The 18,519-nt window shown below is 37.3% G+C and overlaps 1 protein-coding gene across 1 annotated transcript; it reads left to right on the top strand.

Moving 5' to 3' along the window:
* The first annotated feature begins 677 nt into the window (after nt 1–677).
* On the top strand, nt 678–17,980 carry VCAM1 (vascular cell adhesion molecule 1). Its single transcript, XM_060142446.1, has 9 exons — nt 678–876; nt 1,420–1,695; nt 3,955–4,275; nt 5,534–5,800; nt 7,782–8,057; nt 10,257–10,577; nt 11,456–11,722; nt 13,455–13,721; nt 17,068–17,980. Exons 1-9 carry the CDS (start codon nt 813–815, stop codon nt 17,226–17,228), a joined length of 2,220 nt encoding a protein of 739 aa, XP_059998429.1. The 5' UTR covers nt 678–812; the 3' UTR covers nt 17,229–17,980.
* The last annotated feature ends 539 nt before the right edge of the window (nt 17,981–18,519 follow it).

Below are 18,519 nucleotides of genomic sequence, written 5' to 3'. Positions count from 1 at the left end.
TTTAAGTCTGCAAAAGACTTCCAATTATCCAGCAACTGAACCAAAGAATTGGTAACTTTTCTAAAACAGAAGAGGAAAATTCTTTCTCTTGTTCTGGTAGTGTTCCTTTATTCTCTACTCAAGAAAATCATTTCAGAAGCTGGATATTTGTGTCAAAAAAACTATGTTGTGAATAAAAAGTATAAAACTAAGAAGCTATGCTGTCTCTCTTTGAAAAAATAGCTCATCAAAAGAAAGGATCTTTTCCTTTTTTTTGCAAGAGAAAATTTAGTCTCTGTTTTAGAATTGCAAATATATCTTCCTAATGGAGAAAAATCAGTTCACATGACATAGTGCTTGTATAGCCACTTCAAAAACTAGAGTGTAATTTACTATTTTTCCCTCTCTCTTTTCCCCATTGGATTCAGAAAGCCTCATTCTGCCACAAGCATTACTTTATATATTTCATGCAAAGATATCCTTTCAGAATGAAAAATCAGGAAAAGTTTTAATTTTATAGGCTTGGAAGTGTTTTCTTTTTCTAGGGCAGAGATAGTAGTTTCAGTATTGAGAGCAACGGAAGGGGTTAACACTGGACTTGGCTGGGTGTCAGTTAAACTTTTTTTCTGGCTCTGCTCCGGGTTTCCCCTTGAAGGGATTTCCCTCCGCCTCCGTGTCTCTGCAACAAGACCCTTTATAAAGAGCAGACTTTCTATTTCATTCCTCACTGAACCTCACTGGCTTTAGGAGCTCAAGACTTCCCAGGCACTTTCAGTGGGGACAGAAAGAAGGGTTTTGGAACCATTATTTTCTCATAACAACAGCAACTTAAAATGCCTAGGAAGATGGTTGTGATCTTTGGAGCCTCAAATATACTTTGGATGGTGTTTGCAGTTTGTAAGTTCTTCTCCTTGATTTGTTCCAAATGCTAGCATTCCATTTTAGCCCTGATTTTGGCTTCAGTCAGTTTTGTTATGGTCGTAAAGAAAGGCACTAGGATTTTTAAAGAGTGGGAAAATTTAATTTAACCTAACTTTTAATGTGCTATTGAGTATTGCTAGACACCATTATATTGTCATAGTTACAGCTGTAAAGTTGATGTTTTTTGGATACTTTTTTTCCAATGTCAAATGAGTAATTGGATTCTATCTCTAGGAAGGTCTGTCTCTTTAGTTTCCTGCACTTGATAATGAGAGCAAACTTAGCTAGTGACAAAACAACTCTGATAAATGGGCATCAAGGTCAGAATGAGGGTTCTCCTAAGCGAAGATGATTTCAACACCTTCTTTTGAAAGTGACTTCAATGCTGCCTTGCATTAGTTGGAAGCAGTTTAGGAAAGAGATCAGCCAGATTGTACTTTGGGTGTTATACTAGAACAGAGAAGAAGGACTAGAATACTCAACAAACCAGTGTTTGTTTTTTTCTTTCTGCCTTCACAGCTCAAGCTTTTAAAATCGACATCTTCCCTGAATCCAAAATTATTGCTCAGATTGGTGACTCCATCTCACTGACCTGTAGCACAACAGGCTGTGAGTCCCCATCGTTCTCCTGGAGAACTCAGATAGACAGTCCACTGAACGGGAAGGTGAGAAATGAGGGGACCAAATCCACGCTGACCATGGATCCTGTTAGTCTGGGGAATGAACACTACTACCTGTGCACAGTGATTTGTGAGTCTCAGAAACTGGAAAAAGGAATCCCAGTGGAGATCTACTGTGAGTACTTTAGAGAATATTTGATTTTCTCTCCATTTTGCTTTAAAATAAGTTTCTAAAAGGATAGTTTTGAAAGAAAAGAAAGAAAAAAGTATATTCATGTCCAGATTCTTGGCTAGAGGACCTAGTGTACCAAGAAAGCTAGAGACAGCTGAACCTAGCACTAGACCAGAGACACAAATCCTAGCTTCTATTTCCAACTCTGCCACAAACATGGTGACCATGGGTAAGACTCAACTTCTCTGGGCTTCAGTTTTCTTAATCATAAAGTAAAGATCTCTAAGGTTCTGTTTATTTTATTTAAAAAATTTCTATTCAATTATATCCTTATATATTCACTTGTCCATGTGTCTAAATGATTTATGAATTCCATACTTCAGGGATTTTCCATTTATTTATTCTTATGCAATTTGGTGCTTAAAATTAGTTTAAAGATTAAGCAGGGGATCTATAATTTAGTAATGGGCTCCTGTACAAAGTTTTCCCCTTTAGCTAGAAGAAAAATATCTGCAAACATTTCACTCATTTGACTTTGGTGGAGATAAATTTAGGAGGTTTTGTCTTTGTTTTTGTTTGGTGCCATTAAGTCTTGATGCTCAATCACTCAACCTCAAAGATATTTGTATAATGAACTAGATTTGCCTTGTGAATGTGAATGAATACCCCTCGTTTACCAGCCTACCAAAATGTATCCAAATCCATTCTCAATCCAGCAAAGAAAGTTAGCAAAAGGAGTGAAAAAATAACCTGAAATAAATCACTTGCATTCTGGTTACTGCTCTTTCCAAAATACTGGAATCCTTGATAGTCATCTCTTCAGAAAGACATCATTTGATTATCTTTTCTACTTATGTTGCTTCTCTTCTGCTGTAGTGGAGACAACTTTTCCAGTAACCTTAACTGATTCTTCAAGAAGCCTGTATGTTGCTAGTGCTTCCCAAGAAACTGTGCCTGGCCGGCTGCTTTCAATTATGCTGGTTGTACATGCAGAGTTTATGTCTGTGCAGCCTCCTGAGCTCCTTGAAAGGCCCCCTTATGTAAATACAGGGGAAAGTAGTGAGTTCTTGTATTACCTGACAGCAAACTATGTGTATTATAAGCACATTTCTTTCAAAATATGAGGGACAGGACTATTGGTGGAAAAATGAAAAATACTGTTTCTTCACATAGCAAAACATTTCCAGTTCCTTTGCCTTTCCTCGCAAGTACCAAATAGTTGAAGATTTAAAAAGAGAAATGAAGGCCCTTCTGGCTTTAATTATCTTGGCTGAAGTTTTTTAGTTTTTTTTTCAAGAATGTCTGTCTTTCATTATGCTTAACAGTCCTGTCTCCATTCCACATTTGATTGTAATATTCTTTAGAGTTGGAAACTTTGTATTCTTATTTCACAGTCTTGAATCGAGCCAATGTGTTACCATCTTGGCGGTTTGCAATGAAAAGTAGCCTTGCAAGGAAAGCAACGGCTGACTGAACTAATGTGTCCCTTGACACTAAAAAGTTCAAATGGAGTATTAGTTATACTTTGAGTTAGGCATTTTGGGAGGCAAATATGCCTTCCAGAATTTAAAGACTGCACAGGTGTACCTTTCTGGTGGATGAATGCCTGTCAGAGGCACCATTTTTTAGAAACCAATTATTTAGAATTGTTCTTTTCATTTCTTAGCATATCTTGCCCAATAACTATTCTTTGCAATGCCATTCTAAGCCTCAGGTTCCTTATCCATAAAATGAAATATATCTGCCCTCACTAAAATAAGAGAATGTGATATAACATAAAAAATATCTTCAATAGCAGTACAGACTAATAAAAATCCTGAGTTTAAATCCCAGCTTTACCATTACTAGCTGTGTGACCTTAGGAAAGTTATGCACATGTGCTAAGTTTATGTTTTCATATCTATGAATTGTGGTATCTATTTCTTAGTGTTGTTGTGAGGATGAAATAAAGTCATTGGTGTTAAATGAATAGCACAGTGATGGGCACACATAAGTATTCAATAAACATGAATTTCTTCGCCTTCCTTTCACTTTGATAACATGCAACACTTAGTACATGCAGCGTCAGAACTGAACTCTCTAACAGGAGATTCCAGTTCTTGAACCTACCCCAAACCATGAAAGGCTATTTAAACAATTCTTCTGTATTAAGACTGTATTCGCAAACATATTAGATTTAGTTTACATTGATTTAAATCAGTAAGGGACCTCATACAACATGAACAAAAAGTCCATTTGCATGTATTTGTTTGAACTTTGCAGCTTTCCCTAAGGACCCAGAGATCCATTTGAGTGGTCCCCTGGAGGTTGGGAAGCCAGTCACAGTCATGTGTTTGGTCCCTGATGTTTACCCATTTGAAAGGCTGGAGATAGAATTACTGAAGGGCAACCATTCCGTGAAGACACAGAACTTTCTGGAGATTTCAGAAATGAAGTCCCAGGAAACGAAGAGTTTGGAAGTAACCTTCACTCCTATTGATGAGGATATTGGGAAAGCTCTTGTTTGTCAAGCTACATTACACATTAATGAAATTGATTCTCAACCCCAAGTAAGGGAGACTACAAAAAAACTGCAAGTCTACAGTAAGTACTTGTGTAAAATCTATGGGAATTTAGTCTTGGATCTATACAGCAGTAAACTTAGCAGCTAAAGTCAAGAAGAAACGTGTTTGTAGTTTTTACACCATTTTGATTCATTGAGAGCACAATTTTTGACAATAGCATAATTTAATAAGCACACCAAATTTGTGTTGAGAAGATTTGAGCTTAAGTTCTGGCTCCACTAACTGTGTGAATTTGGGTCACTTAATTTCACAGTCTATCAAAGAGGACTACTAATACCACCTGATCGGGTAGTAGGAAATAGGCTCAAGTGATAAAATGTTTTTAATCATGTTTTGTAAACTCGTATACCATGCCTTGAAATATCAAGGTATAGAGATTTTACGAGGTGGGCACTTATTCTGTGTGTGAGTGCGTATATGTATGCTCACCTGGACACATATGTGTGGGGTGAGAGAGAGGAGATGAGGTTTGATTGTCTCCATGCTCCCTGAGATGGCTGGGGGAGCTGAAGCAGTCTTGAAATCCCAAAACTGGTAGGAGTGGACTCACTGTGCTTTGTTCTAGGCTAAAATGCTCTGGTCTGCTTTGACACCATACTTAAAAGAAGTATTGCCTTCTATAACAAGTTTAGTTGACAGAGAATGAGATGGAAACGTTTTATCAATGTTTTGAGAAGAATAGTCAAAATAGATATTTTTCCTAGAGAATATAAAACTTGGAAACAAGAGCTATAACTAAGTATTTGAAAGACAGTCACGTAGAAGTGGGATTTGATATATTCTTTAGCAGTAGAGGACTGAACTATGACCGGTGTATAAAAGTTGGTTACAAAGAGGAAGAGTTCAGCTCAATAAAGGGAAAGTGTTCTAATAACTAGAGCTGTCCCAAAATCAAATGGACTGTGTTTACTATAAGGCATGGATTTCCTTGCACCATAAGTGTTGAAGCTGACTTGAATGAACCTTTGGCAAGGAAGCTGAGCCGGAACTTCTACCTTACCTAGGAGATTGAACCACATTATTCTAAGGGTTTTCTTAATTTCTGAGTATCTATGGCCATCTGAAAACACCAAACATCAAAAAAAGTAACTCCATCAAATTAGTCAGAAACTGGATTGACTAATTTTTATGACTCAGCAATTCTTTACCCTAGTTTGGCAGAGAAAGTTTGTCAAATTTGTGAAAGTATGTAAATAAAGTCTATGAGAGAAATACCGTAGCCCTATTGGATCAAGATGATGCTTAGCAATGACTACTATTGTGCCCTGCCTTCTCAGTCTCACCCAAGGACACACTTATATCTGTGAACCCCTCCACAAGCCTGCAAGAAGGTGACTCCGTGACGATGACATGTACCAGTGAAGGTCTACCAGCTCCACAGATTTTCTGGAGCAAGAAATTAGACAATGGGAATCTACAGCTCCTTTCTGAGAATGCAACTCTCACTTTAATTGCTATGAGGATGGAAGATTCTGGAATTTATATGTGTGAAGCAGTTAATCTGGTTGGGAAAGACAGAAAAGAGGTGAAATTAATTGTTCAAGGTAAGCAGAATGCGAAAAAGGACTGATAAAGCTGCCATCATTTGGATTTAAGCAATAGTGAAATAGTTTCAATGCCAAAATTACTTCATTAACTTTTATTGATGATCCATCTGATCGTCATGTGCTTTAATACAATTATATATTCATCTTACTCATACTTCTTGGAAATCTTTCCTGCCAGAACTTCCATGGCTCTGCTTTGCTGGTTCCTTTCCATTTCTCATCATTCTTTCACTGCCTCATTCCTTGGCTTTCTCTCGTCCTTCTGCCCCTTGAATATTAGTATTCTCAGGTTCCCACATCTGGTCCTCCTCCCTTCTAACTCTGGACTCCCAAGATTTGAACTATGTATTATGTGCTGTTTACTCTGAAATTCATGTTCCTATTCCATATCACCAAAACCTGTCAGTTCTACCTCAAAATGATCCCTAGAATCTGACCTCTTTTCTTCAAACCTCTTGCCATTGCCTTAGTTTATCATCTCTCACCTGAACTCTTGAAAGATGTTCTTATCAATAAATAACATCCACCAGCTATATTCCAGGCACTTTACATATGTTTCCTCTAATATTCAAGAAATAACTAACGAGTATGTATTTTATATCCATTTTACAGATGAGAGAATAGTGTCACCCAGAGATTAATAATGACCCTTATTGCTTGTACACCTAATATTTGCCAGGAATTCTCTTTCCACTTTATAAATGTTACGTCTTTTTTCTTTACCACAACCTTATGAGGTGAATAAAAACACAGGCACAGAATAGTTGACAATTTGCCTAGAGTCACAGAACTCATTAATGGCATTTAATAGAGGCCCATTTAAACCCCAAACCCCACGGTTTTTCAACTATAGATAATTGTCTTTAAATGGTCACCCTGCTATCATTCTGTCCCCCAACATAATCCTATGCACTGCTACCAGAGTTATCTACCTTAAACAAGAAAGGTGCACATTTTATATTACTTCAACCAAACCCTAACTGCATGTAAATTAAAATTCACATTTCTTAAAATAGTCGCATAAAACTCTTCACAATCTAGTCAGAAACAACGAGCAGGGATGGCACTGGCAGCCAAAGAGCTTTTCTGGATATCTGAGACTTAGGAGTTTGCCCTGGCATCTCAGTTTTCAGCCCCTGAGTCAATAGTAAAGTATTTTTATATTGTATCAAACAAATTTAAGAGGTGGCCTGCGTACCACTTTAATGCTTAGATTTTGACTTTGCTTTCAATGTGATTCTGTGTGACTTTCAATGGTGCAGCTTTATTCTGGTGATATAGAAGCTCTAAGTGCTGGTCTGTTATGGGCATTGCTTCTAATCAGAAGACATATTTGTATAACTTTTTTTCAGTACTTTTCTTAGATTTTGTTTTATCTCCACATGAGGATGATTTGATTTAGTTGTTCAAGCAATTGAAAAGCTGGGATCTTGAATCAGACCCACCTGGCTTCAAGTCCTAATTTTGCCACTTGTAACCTGGGTAAGGTTATTTATCATTTTTCCTCAAGAAGAAAGAGGAGGAGGAAGAAGGGGAGGAGAGGGAGTCAGAATTAATAATATCAGCTCATGAAGTTGTGAAGATTAAATGAGATAATATATGTAAAGTGATTTCCACAATGCTTGACACACTGGCACCTCTTATATTTTTGAGCTGTTTTTCCACTGTTACAGGGATTTGATAAACTACATTTGAGTGGAGAATGATTTTTTTTTGCTGAAAAGATGCCAATCTCTGTCTTGACAAATTTTTATCCTTATTCACTCTATTGAATGAATGAATCAACAGCGTCTTGTGCGTTTGTTCTTAACAGATGTGGTTTCATTTCTGAAGGTCCCAAGGTGGAAAGGAGTAATTTATTCCTGGCATAGATGTTAGCTGAAAAGAGGCCAGGAAAAAAAAAAAGACCATATACTGAGCTGTGATAAAAGAAGAAAAGAATCTTATCTTCTTTTCGTCTTGTTCTTTTATCCCCCAGAGAAAATGTTTACTGTAGAGATTTCCCCTGGATCCCAGATTGCTGCTCAGATTGGTGACTCAGTTGTGTTGACTTGTGATGTCATGGGTTGCGAGTCCCCATCTTTCTCTTGGAGAACCCAGATAGACAGTCCTCTGAACGGGAAGGTGAGGAGCGAGGGGTCCAAGTCCACATTGACCCTGAGTCCTGTGAGATTTGAGAACGAACATTTTTATCTGTGCACCGTGACATGTGGGCATAAGAAACTGGAAAAAGGAGTCCTCGTGGAGCTCTACTGTAAGTGGTTTTCAGAATTGTTTACTGTTTTGTCGTCGTTGTTCCCAGTTCCACTGGAAGAAACAGAATGTGAATCTGTGACACAAGACAAGATCCTTGTGTTTAGAAGGGGAATTTAGCATTGTGAATGGTTCCTAAATCTCTGAACCAGAATTTTTGATGTAACTTAATTGGCCTAAGTCTTAAGTAGATATTACATAAGAACCCAGCATCCACAATGCTTAGGCTGTGTCTTGTCGATACTCTCTCATCATGGACTTGAACGCACTGCATGCTCCCTGCTTCCCTGTGTATGTGGGGTGTACAGAGGTTGTCGTGTGCAAGGAGTGTAGTCAGTGTCCACTCAGATAACAGGGTGGGATGACTGCTGCTCAATTATTTGAATTGGGGGTGAGGCCCAAGCATACTGTTTTTTGTGTTTTTTTTAACATCTTTATTGCAGTATAATTGTTTTACAGTGGTGTGTTAGTTTCTGCTTTATAACAAAGTGAATTGGTTATACATATACATATGTTCCCATATCTCTTCCCTCTTGTGTCTCCCTCCCTCCCACCCTCCCTATCTCACCCCTCCAGGCGGTCACAAAGCACCAAGCTGATCTCCCTGTGCTATGCAGCTGCTTCCCACTAGCGATCTATTTCACATTTGGTAGTGGATGTATGTCCATGCCACTCTCTCACTTCGTCCCAGCTTACCCTTCCCCCTCCCCGTATCCTCAAGTCCATGCTCTAGTAGGTCTGTTTTGACGGCACATTTGAAAGCCGATTGGCAGGATGGGAGAAATGAGGCAATGGGGAGCAAAAGAAAGCCAGGGCATTAGATTTGTCACTGGGGATGGTCAGTGGCAGACAAAAAGTAGAAACAGGAGACTGCACTAGATTTGAATATTGATTTACACCACATAAATACACTACACTTTTTCTTGCTGTTCTTGTCACCTTAACAAAAATCCTTTACAGCCTCAAATCTCTATGAATTGACATTGCTGGAGTTCCTCAGTTTATAATGAACGAGGGAGAAAATATACAAAGTGATCATAAAGTTACACTTTGAGTAGGTTATTCTGCCTTGTTTTTATTCAGTAGAATTCAAGAGAACAATTGTAGAGATTTTCCTCCAGAAATCCTGCCCAAACTTGTGTTACCCCTCAGGAGTTTGTTCAGCATGAGTTAGAGTATGTCCGTAAAGGGATTTGAATATCTCAGAAGAAGGGTAAATTTATTGCGTTATCGTATTACCAAGAGTCCAGGACCTGCTGATGTAGGCACATTCCCAACAGCAATGAGAACCAGCAGTGAAGCCTTACCATCATATAGAAACTTTAGAGAATGTAGCACTTTAACGACACTTCGTTTAAGGAGAAAAAAATTTTAGCATGGCTCTTGCTCTTGATAACCACTCTAATCTCACATTTATTGATTTGCATAAGATGTGTTATAAATGTTATTCAGAATCTAAATCTCATAGTTTCTTCTTAACTACAAGTATTATCCAAGGAACATTTAAGACTTTCTGCCTAAACTTGGCCATTGCAAATGAAAATGTCTAAACTGAGAAGTGCCCTTGGGTCTTATCTGAGATGAGAGGCTGCATGGCTCTGTGAAACCAAGCCTGGGCTCTGAGCTCAAGGAAATAGAAATTCTGATCTCAGCTCAGTGACTTACTAGATATGATGCCAAATGGCAGACTCTTAGCCTCTATGAATTTTGTGTTTCTCTAGCTGTAAAATACATTCTCTATAAGTTTTTCTAGCTGTAAAATAAGTTAATACCCATTAGATTATGCCGTTTTGAAGACTGAGATAATGAATGTTAAGGGACTAGCACATAGTAAATATCCAATACGTCCTGGAAAATATTTAAAATGTTTAAAATATATAGTTACTAAATAGGATGGTGGAAGCTGACATGTCCATTGAAAAGACCAGACCACAGCTGTCAGCAAGATTGCATCACTAGAGAAGAATAAAAAGTATATTTATTAGCTGATGATTTGATGTGCTAGTTATTTTTCGTTTCCAGCGTTATTTATATTTAATGTCATAACTATTTATATTTAATGTTGTTATTTATATATTAGTGATCATCCTATCCCAGGTGAATTAAAATCTGCATTTTGAGAACTTTGCATTTAATAGAGATTAGTTCTGTTTTTCCTTGACTGTCACATATAAACATCATTTTTGCTTGACATTTGCAGCCTTCCTTAGAGATCCAGAAATTGAGATGAGTGGTCTGTTAGTGAGTGGAAACCCAGTCACTGTAAGCTGTAAGGTTCCTGATGTGTACCCTTTTGACCGGCTGGAAATTGAATTACTTAAAGGGGAGAGTATTATGAAGAATAAAATCTTTTTGGAAGATGTAAGTAAGAAATCCCTAGAGACCAAGAGTTTGGAAATGACCTTCATCCCCACCACTGAAGACACGGGAAAAGTTCTTGTTTGTCTGGCTAAGTTACCTATTGATGAAATGGAATTTGAACCCAAACAAAGGCAGAGTACACAGATACTATATGTTAATGGTAAGTACATGCATGATGTATCCACAATTTAATATGAATTGTTTTTAATCATGGTTACCAGGAAAGAGTTAACATGAGGTTGATAGTTAAAACTGTTGTGAAAAAAATAATTGAAAAGGAACAACAAAATAATGATTATTATAACAAACCACCCCCAGTGCTTAAAACAACTGTTTATTGGCTTATGATTCTAAGCTGGAAATTTGGGAAGAGGTCAGATGGGCAGTTTGTTCAATGTGGTATTAGATGAGCTCATTCATGCATTGTCAGTCAGTTGGCAGGTCAGTGGGGGATGGTCCCAGGTGGCCTCACTCACATGTCTGGGCCTTCTCTGGAGTTTCTTGGCCTTTCTTTCTCCATGTGGTGTCTCTCAAGGAAGGTAGCCTAGGTATAGTCACCAGAGTGCAGTATTTCAAGAGGGTGATCATGAAAGGGGCCTCTTGGGGCCTGGGCTTGGAAGTCCTACCGTGTTACTTCTTCCAGGATATATTGGTCAAAGTTAGTCACAAGGACAGCCTAGATTCAAGAGGTAGAAAAATAGAGTCCACCTTTTCATAGGTGATTCACATAGTTCATGGTCATGTTTAATGTACCATAAATGTCAATATGTACTATCATTGATCATCCATTCTTTGATAGTAAGAGAGTTTCTACAGAATTTATTTCCATTGGAAAATATCCAGGATGTGTCCATATTCTACTCTCTATCCTTCTGTACCTGCTAAAGTAAACGCGGACAGAAACCTCTTTTGGAAAGTTATCAAGATTTATAAACTGTTCTAATCCGTGAATCCATAGCCCAGTTTTGCAACATTATCAAAATTCTTTGGAACTCGGTGTATAAAGACTCAAGCTAACAAGTGTCCCCACCTTTTCAGTTGCTCCCGGGGATACAACCATCTTGATCAGCCCCTCCTCCGTCCTGGAGGAAGGTAGATCTGTGAATATGACATGTTCTAGCGATGGCCTTCCAGCTCCGAAAATCCTGTGGAGCAGACTGCTAAGTAATGGGGATCTACAGCCTCTTTCCGAGAATACCACTCTTACCTTAACGTCTACAAAAATGGAAGATTCTGGTATTTATGTCTGTGAAGGCATTAACCAGGTTGGAATAAGCAGAAAAGAAGTCGAATTAATTATCCAAGGTGAGCTAAGTGATTAAATGGGTTATGATTGCTAGTCTTATTTTGGTTGTGTTACTGGTTTTGAACAAAGTCCTTTTTGAAACAAACAAAATTTTTACTAAAACAGAATGCATTGAGCATTTTGAAGAGCTCATGATGCTTCCTCTGCACGGAAAGCTCCTGGAATAGTACTTCCCCATGAACCATTCCAAGTCACTTATCCCAAAATTCTTTCAACTGCAGGTGGAATCCAGGAACTGTGCCAAGAGTTCCAGTTACACTTACAAGGCATTGATTATGGCATTGAAATAAGGATAGGAAGCTGTATATATGTATTTTGAAATTACTTAGGACTAAAGCTACCTTATCTAGCTGGATTAAACTCTGAGTGGCAATCTCACAAGATGCCTGCTAGTGTGTGCTTAGGAGCCTAAGAAGGCACTTAAACATTTTATAAATTCTGAGATTGAGTAGCAGTGACCATGCCCTCTGGTTTATCAGTTTAATGGCATAGAATCACTAGGGTGGATGAAGTTAGCAGATCCAGACCCATTCTTGCCAGGATGGAGAGGCAAGACTGAGAACAAAACAATTCCTAGTTGACAGGATGAAGCTGTAGGCAGTTTTGGGCAAAATCATGAAGTGACTTGGATTTCCCTCATACCTTCCCTTTTGGGGTTCAAGGTTCTCTTCTTCACTAGAGCAGTCAGTTCCGCTCTTACCCCTTGGTATTGTTTCCACTAAGATATTAGTGACTTTCTTGTTACATCATTACAATAATAATTTGTATTTTAAAGGAAGAACCTTGGCAGGGCAATGCACTACCTTAAAGAAAGCCCTTAGGATGTAGCTCTGGTTGGGGAAAGAGTATCAAATCAAGTCACAAAACAGATGAACTTAATGGGAATCTCACTTATAAAATGGTGATGTGGTACCTCCCTCCACGGGTTGCGTATTAACAGAGATGTTGTATGTCAAGTACTTAGCCCAGGATAATTGGTGTTGTTAAGGATTGTAAGCACAGCTTAATTTCTTTTTTTTTTTTTTAAAGAAGATGTTGGGGGTAGGAGTTTATTAATTAATTAATTTATATTTGGCTGTGTTGGGTCTTCGTTTCTGTGCAAGGGCTTTCTCCAGTTGTGGCGAACGGGGGCACTCTTCATCGCGGTGCGCGGGCCTCTCACTGTTGCGGCCTCTCTTGTTGTGGAGCACAGGCTCCAGATGCGCAGGCTCAGTAGTTGTGGCTCACAGGCCTAGTTGCTCCACGGCATGTGGGATCCTCCCAGACCAGGGCTCGAACCCTGCATTAGCAGGCAGATTCTCAACCACTGCACCACCAGGGAAGCCCCAGAGCTTAATTTCTTGATCTGGGATTGTCCAGCTCAGAACTCAGAAGCCTGTAAAGGCCTTTATACTTGAAGAAATATTTGCACAGCAGTGTGACCAAAAAAAAAAAAAGTTCTTTTTCACATTTGAAACCTACAGCTGTTTTTAAAACACTTATTCGTTGGCTAGGCTGGGTAAAGAATTATATTAAGGGACATGAAAGAAGCATAAGAGTTGTCTTCTTTTATTAAAAATGTGATCATTTACAATCCAGTAAATGCTTGACTTCTTTAATTACCCCTCTAAATATTTAACGCAAACAGTAAGCACAAATACCATCTTGACAACTATTGTTACTGTCATTAAATTAATATGGGATTGGTTTATATTTCATTCAGTCAGAGGTATCTTTAAATTCTTTCCACAGTTGCTCCAAAAGATATACGACTTACAGCTTTTCCTTCTGAGAGTGTCAAGGAAGGAGACACTGTCATTATCTCCTGTACATGTGGAAATGTCCCCCAAACTTTGATAATCCTGAAGAAAAAAGCAGGGTCAGGCTACATAGTGCTGAAGTCTACAGATGGTGCATATACCATCCACAGGGCCCAGTTGGAGGATGCAGGAGTATACGAATGTGAATCTAAAAATGAAGTTGGCTTGCAATTAAGAAGCATAACACTTGATGTTAAAGGTTTGTTTTTGTTTTTTATTATTTTTTATAATCGGTCAGAGGCTTGGTGAATTGTAACGAATTTCAAGGATTAGGTGAATGAGTGAGCAAAATGGAACTGAATTCCATGATGATTATGGTTATTTCTTAGTCTTTCCTAAAATAATCACGCACAGCTGCTCTATCCTATGGAGTCAGCCAGGAAGTTGACATTAATCAATCATTGGTCAGTGTAGAATTCCCGTTTGCTTTTTTAAACGTTGACAATTCATCATTGGTCTCTGAGGTCCTGCATTTCCAAAGTGTTTAAATGTATTTTCAAAACCTTTCCCTGGGGGTTATAAGGAAACTAGAGAAGTAGAATTGGCACATGGAAAAAGAAAGGTTCTATCCAGACCATTTTCCTTCCTACCAGAAGAGAGTGTCACTCTCTGAACACAGAGTAACTACATATTTTCTGGATTGACTCTCTTCAGGAAAATAACTGAGTATGGTGATCTTAATGCTGAACAATTTAAAGGAAACTCTAGACTACAGAACTGTCTCCTTAGAAAATCCAAGCTCCTTGTCCATTTTACCCTATTCTGATGGAGAGAGGGAGGGAGGGGGCAGTGGCCCCAGCAGAGAAACTTCAGAAGCCTCTTAATCTCCTAACCCCTCGTGTGAACACACAGTAGGATCTGTTGATCTTATCAGTGGAAGTAGAACAAGTCAGCCTTTACTACTCTGTCTCCCACTCCTTGAGTGCTAATGAGCTCCCATTGTGTGTTGGAAGCCAAAATTGAAGTGAACATTCTTGCAAACAAATGCCAATTCTTAAGAGCCTCTGGCACTGGGCTCTCAGAGTTAGCAACTACTCATCAGTGTAAAGAAAATTTAAACGTGGGTCAGAAAATGGATAAAAATTTTACTCATCTGGCCAAATCTCTCAAGATTACAAGACCTTACCATATGTTTTCTTGTCTTCATGGTACCTCCTCAGAACACAACAATATCAATACATACACCTAGAAATGTTAAAGAAGGGGAAAATATCACGATTACATGTAAAACTTTTAGTCATCCACCTGCAGTGATTATCCTGAAAAGAGTTGATCTGGCCAATGAAGTTACTATGTGTTCAAAGAATGGAACATTTACCTAGTATCATGTTACTCAAAGTGACACAGGGATGTATGTAATCAGTGCTTCCAATGAGGTTGGGGATGTTTCTGGACGGATTGAGATGTTGGTTATGAGTAGGTTGAAATTCATTTATTCCTATTTAATCCTCAATGCCTCCAGAACACCTTTAATTAAGCCTAGTCCCAGGAACTTGGACTCCCAACATTTTTATATTTCTTTTTGTAGTTAACGATTCTCTTTTAAAGACACACCAAAGCTTCTTCTCCACTTTTTATCTCTCATACATTGCTGTCTTTTCTAATTGCTTTATTAAGTTAGTAACTTACATATTTGCCATTTTTCACTCATTATTTAAATGAACAAATTGAAGCACATTAGGCACTCAGCTAGAACCCCCAAACTAAATATGGTTTAAAATAACTACAAATGAATGGAAACAAAAATTTGACATTTTTCCTGGGAATTTTCAACTAGTCATTTTTTGTAATTAGCTGAGTTTTAAAATTAATTTTTTTTTTTTTTACAAATATATTTGCTTGAATGTATTCCAGTGATAGAAACGGTTGGGAGTCTTTAGGATTTTCAGTGTTGATACAGCTAATAGAAAATTGTATTTGAAGGTTGCCCTGGTAACCAACTCAACAGTGAATTTGTATTTTACTGCAGATATCTGAGGGGAAAACAAAAGGCAAAAGATAATATGTATTAAATTGAAAAGAAAACAATAGGAGCAGAGATACCATTGCTCAGCAGGTTATCAATATTGATGCTTAACCATAATTATGATAATGGAAATTCTATTGAAATATTACCCTTGTACTCTGACTAGTTCTACTCTAGCAAGGGAAAGTAGAAAAATAGGCAATTATCATTATGTTTATGGTGAAGTGTTTTTGACCTCAATAATTCAAAAAAATGGACTCCCCGTCATCTGACTCCGGTGATTCTTTTCTTCTTGGTTGATCTCCAGTGATTAGAAACTCCTAGAAGTAAAGCAATGATTATCAAGGTCAAATCACTCACTTCTTCCAGGACTGAGACAATATATACTTCACTTGAAGAAACGATATTTGTGAGGTCATACAATGCTGTGCAAACGTAAATATAAATAGAGATGAAACTTCAGTAAATACCATGCTATCTTCTATAGATGTTCTTATAAGGTTAAGATATTAAATAGTATTGTAGGGGTCAGATGATTTTTGTAAGTAGAAAGAGTACTAATTTTAAAGTTTTTGTATACTATTACCTTATATACCCAATTTACAACAAAATGTCAAAATGACAGGATGTAGAAAGAAAAAAATATATTACTATTCAAAAGATATTTATTGGGTGCAAGCTACTCCAAGCAGGGAGCCAGGTACTGGCTATTCAGTGGTGGATCAAAAAGAAACTAGATACATGTGCTTATGTAATTCACAGTCTGAAGGAGGAAGACAAAATTAATAGATAAGCAAACAAATGTTTAACTATAAGCTGTGATTAGAGCTATGGAGGGAAAATGTAGTGGGTTATATAACTATATTAGGAAAAAAATATATTAGGGTTTCTTGTTTAGGCTGGAGGAGATGCAGGTCAGAGAATGTCTCTCTGAGTAAGTCACATTTAAGCTAAAACATAATGCTATCCAAAAAACTTCATATTATCGAGAAGTGATATAAATGCTGAAGAGGAATAATGTGTATTAAGATGCCCTACTTCAGAGATACAAAATATAAAGTTTTCTATATATCTCTAAAAAGCCATCGACAAGAATTCTTTCCCTTACTATCTTATATGTGGTGTTTGACTATAATGGTTACACTCTAGGTGTTACAAGACTTTTCTTGGAGAACTGTTTAGCTATTCTAATTCATAATGATCAGAGTCCTAGTTCTTTAGTATATGTTTCTATTTCCCAAAGCTAACCCTCTTCTCCAATTCTTGCTCTTCTAAATGAGTCCTAAAAAGTTGCTCCCTTCCTTCCATTCTGCTATTGAACCTGAATCTATTTGAATCCAAGTTTGTGGAAATCAACAACTGTCATCTTTAGACTCATCATGACCATAGCAACTGCTAGCTGATTATTTAAATAATTCAAAGAAATATGTATTTTGGGTCCTGTTGGTTCTTATCACTACTTTGATTCACTTCTCTTTAGAGGACGAGTTGTACTGTTAAAATAAAATATGTAACTATTATTCTTAAACAATTTCTTTTTATACTAGACATTAATTGCATCCATTTTGTTATTTTCCAGGAAGAGAAAGTAACAAGCATTATTTTTCTCCTGAACTTCTCGTGCTCTATTGTGCATCCTCCTTAATAATACCTGCCATTGGAATGATTATTTACTTTGCTAGAAAAGCCAACATGAAAGGGTCATACAGTCTTGTCGAAGCACAGAAATCAAAAGTGTAGCTAATGTTTGAAATGTTCAATCAGAGACACTATTTATCAGTTCAAATCCTCAGTACTGCTCATCATTCCACGAGGAAAACATCAAGCTAGGAGTACAGACTTCCTTGAATGTAGTGAACTCTTGGAAAGAAATGGCTGCCTATGCCCCTTGTTGTGAGCAAGAAGCCAAAGGAAAATTTCTGCCTAAAAAATAGGCACTACCTTTGAAATGTGACGACTGGAGTAGTTTCTTGATGTGTATATGCAATAACATGATTTGTATATATGTAAAATAAAACTATGCCATAGCAAGATTGCTTGGAATATCAGCACACTATAGTCACATTTCTATAATTATTAAAATGTTGCTTGGATTGACTGTTATAACTTAAAGCATCTTAATATTGATTGGCAGCTGAACTATGTCATCTTTTTAATATTTTATTTCCTTTAACAAAATTTTATTCCTATAAAGCTCATAGACAAAAATTCCATGTTTTGTAAAGATGTTAGGATTTTATATTGTTATAGGCAAATGATAAACCAAGAGGGCACTGGGTTGACTTTCAGGTACTAAACACTTCAACCTATGGTATAATGGTTGATTGGATTTCTCTGGATGGTACTAATATGGTACAGAGTCGTGTTATGATGTTGTTTGTTCATCAGACTCTTGTGTAACTTTCCCAATGTGGTCTAAAAATGCAACTTCTTTTGATTTTCTTTTGTAAATGTTTAGGTTTTTTTGTATAGTAAAGTGATAATTTCTGGAATTGAAAGACTTGTGTGTTTATTTATTATTAATTGCCTCCTTTAATCATGTTGCAGCTCTTTGTGAAATGTCAAGTTCAAAGACCAAAGAGTTCAAACCCATAGAACTAATAAGCAGATACTTGAAGTATGGTCCTCAGATTACTTTCATCAGAATCATCATGGGAACTTTACAAACATTCACGTTTCTTGGGGCCATCCTAACCTATTGAACTGAAATATCTGGTTTTGTGACCTTGGAATCTGCAATTAAAAAATTTTTTAAATATAGTATACACAGAAAGAGTGAATGCAGATGAACATACACATATTAAAGGGCAGCAAGTGAACACCTGTATGTACCACTAAGGCCAAGAGATAGAGCATTACTATTCTTCAGAGCCTCTTAGATGCTACTCACTGATTGCAGCTCTCTTACTGAGGCATAAGCGATATCTTGAATTATACATTAACCATTCCCTTTCTTTGGAGATTTTATACCTATATAGGAAACCCTAAGTAGAACATTATTTTGTTTGCCAGCTTTTGAATTTTACATAAA

This window comes from Lagenorhynchus albirostris, chromosome 2 (assembly GCF_949774975.1).
Source record: "Lagenorhynchus albirostris chromosome 2, mLagAlb1.1, whole genome shotgun sequence".
Lineage (NCBI taxonomy): Eukaryota > Metazoa > Chordata > Mammalia > Artiodactyla > Delphinidae > Lagenorhynchus > Lagenorhynchus albirostris.
This window is presented reverse-complemented; position numbering and strand designations above follow the sequence as displayed.

Bases quoted from the DNA above. Each gene is read 5' to 3' on its own strand.
- VCAM1 (XM_060142446.1), top strand. From the start codon at position 813: ATGCCTAGGAAGATGGTTGTGATCTTTGGAGCCTCAAATATACTTTGG. The intron at 8,058-10,256 runs GTAAGTGGTTTT...TGACATTTGCAG, and splicing joins AGTCCTCGTGGAGCTCTACT to CCTTCCTTAGAGATCCAGAA. The intron at 11,723-13,454 runs GTGAGCTAAGTG...TTCTTTCCACAG, and splicing joins AGTCGAATTAATTATCCAAG to TTGCTCCAAAAGATATACGA.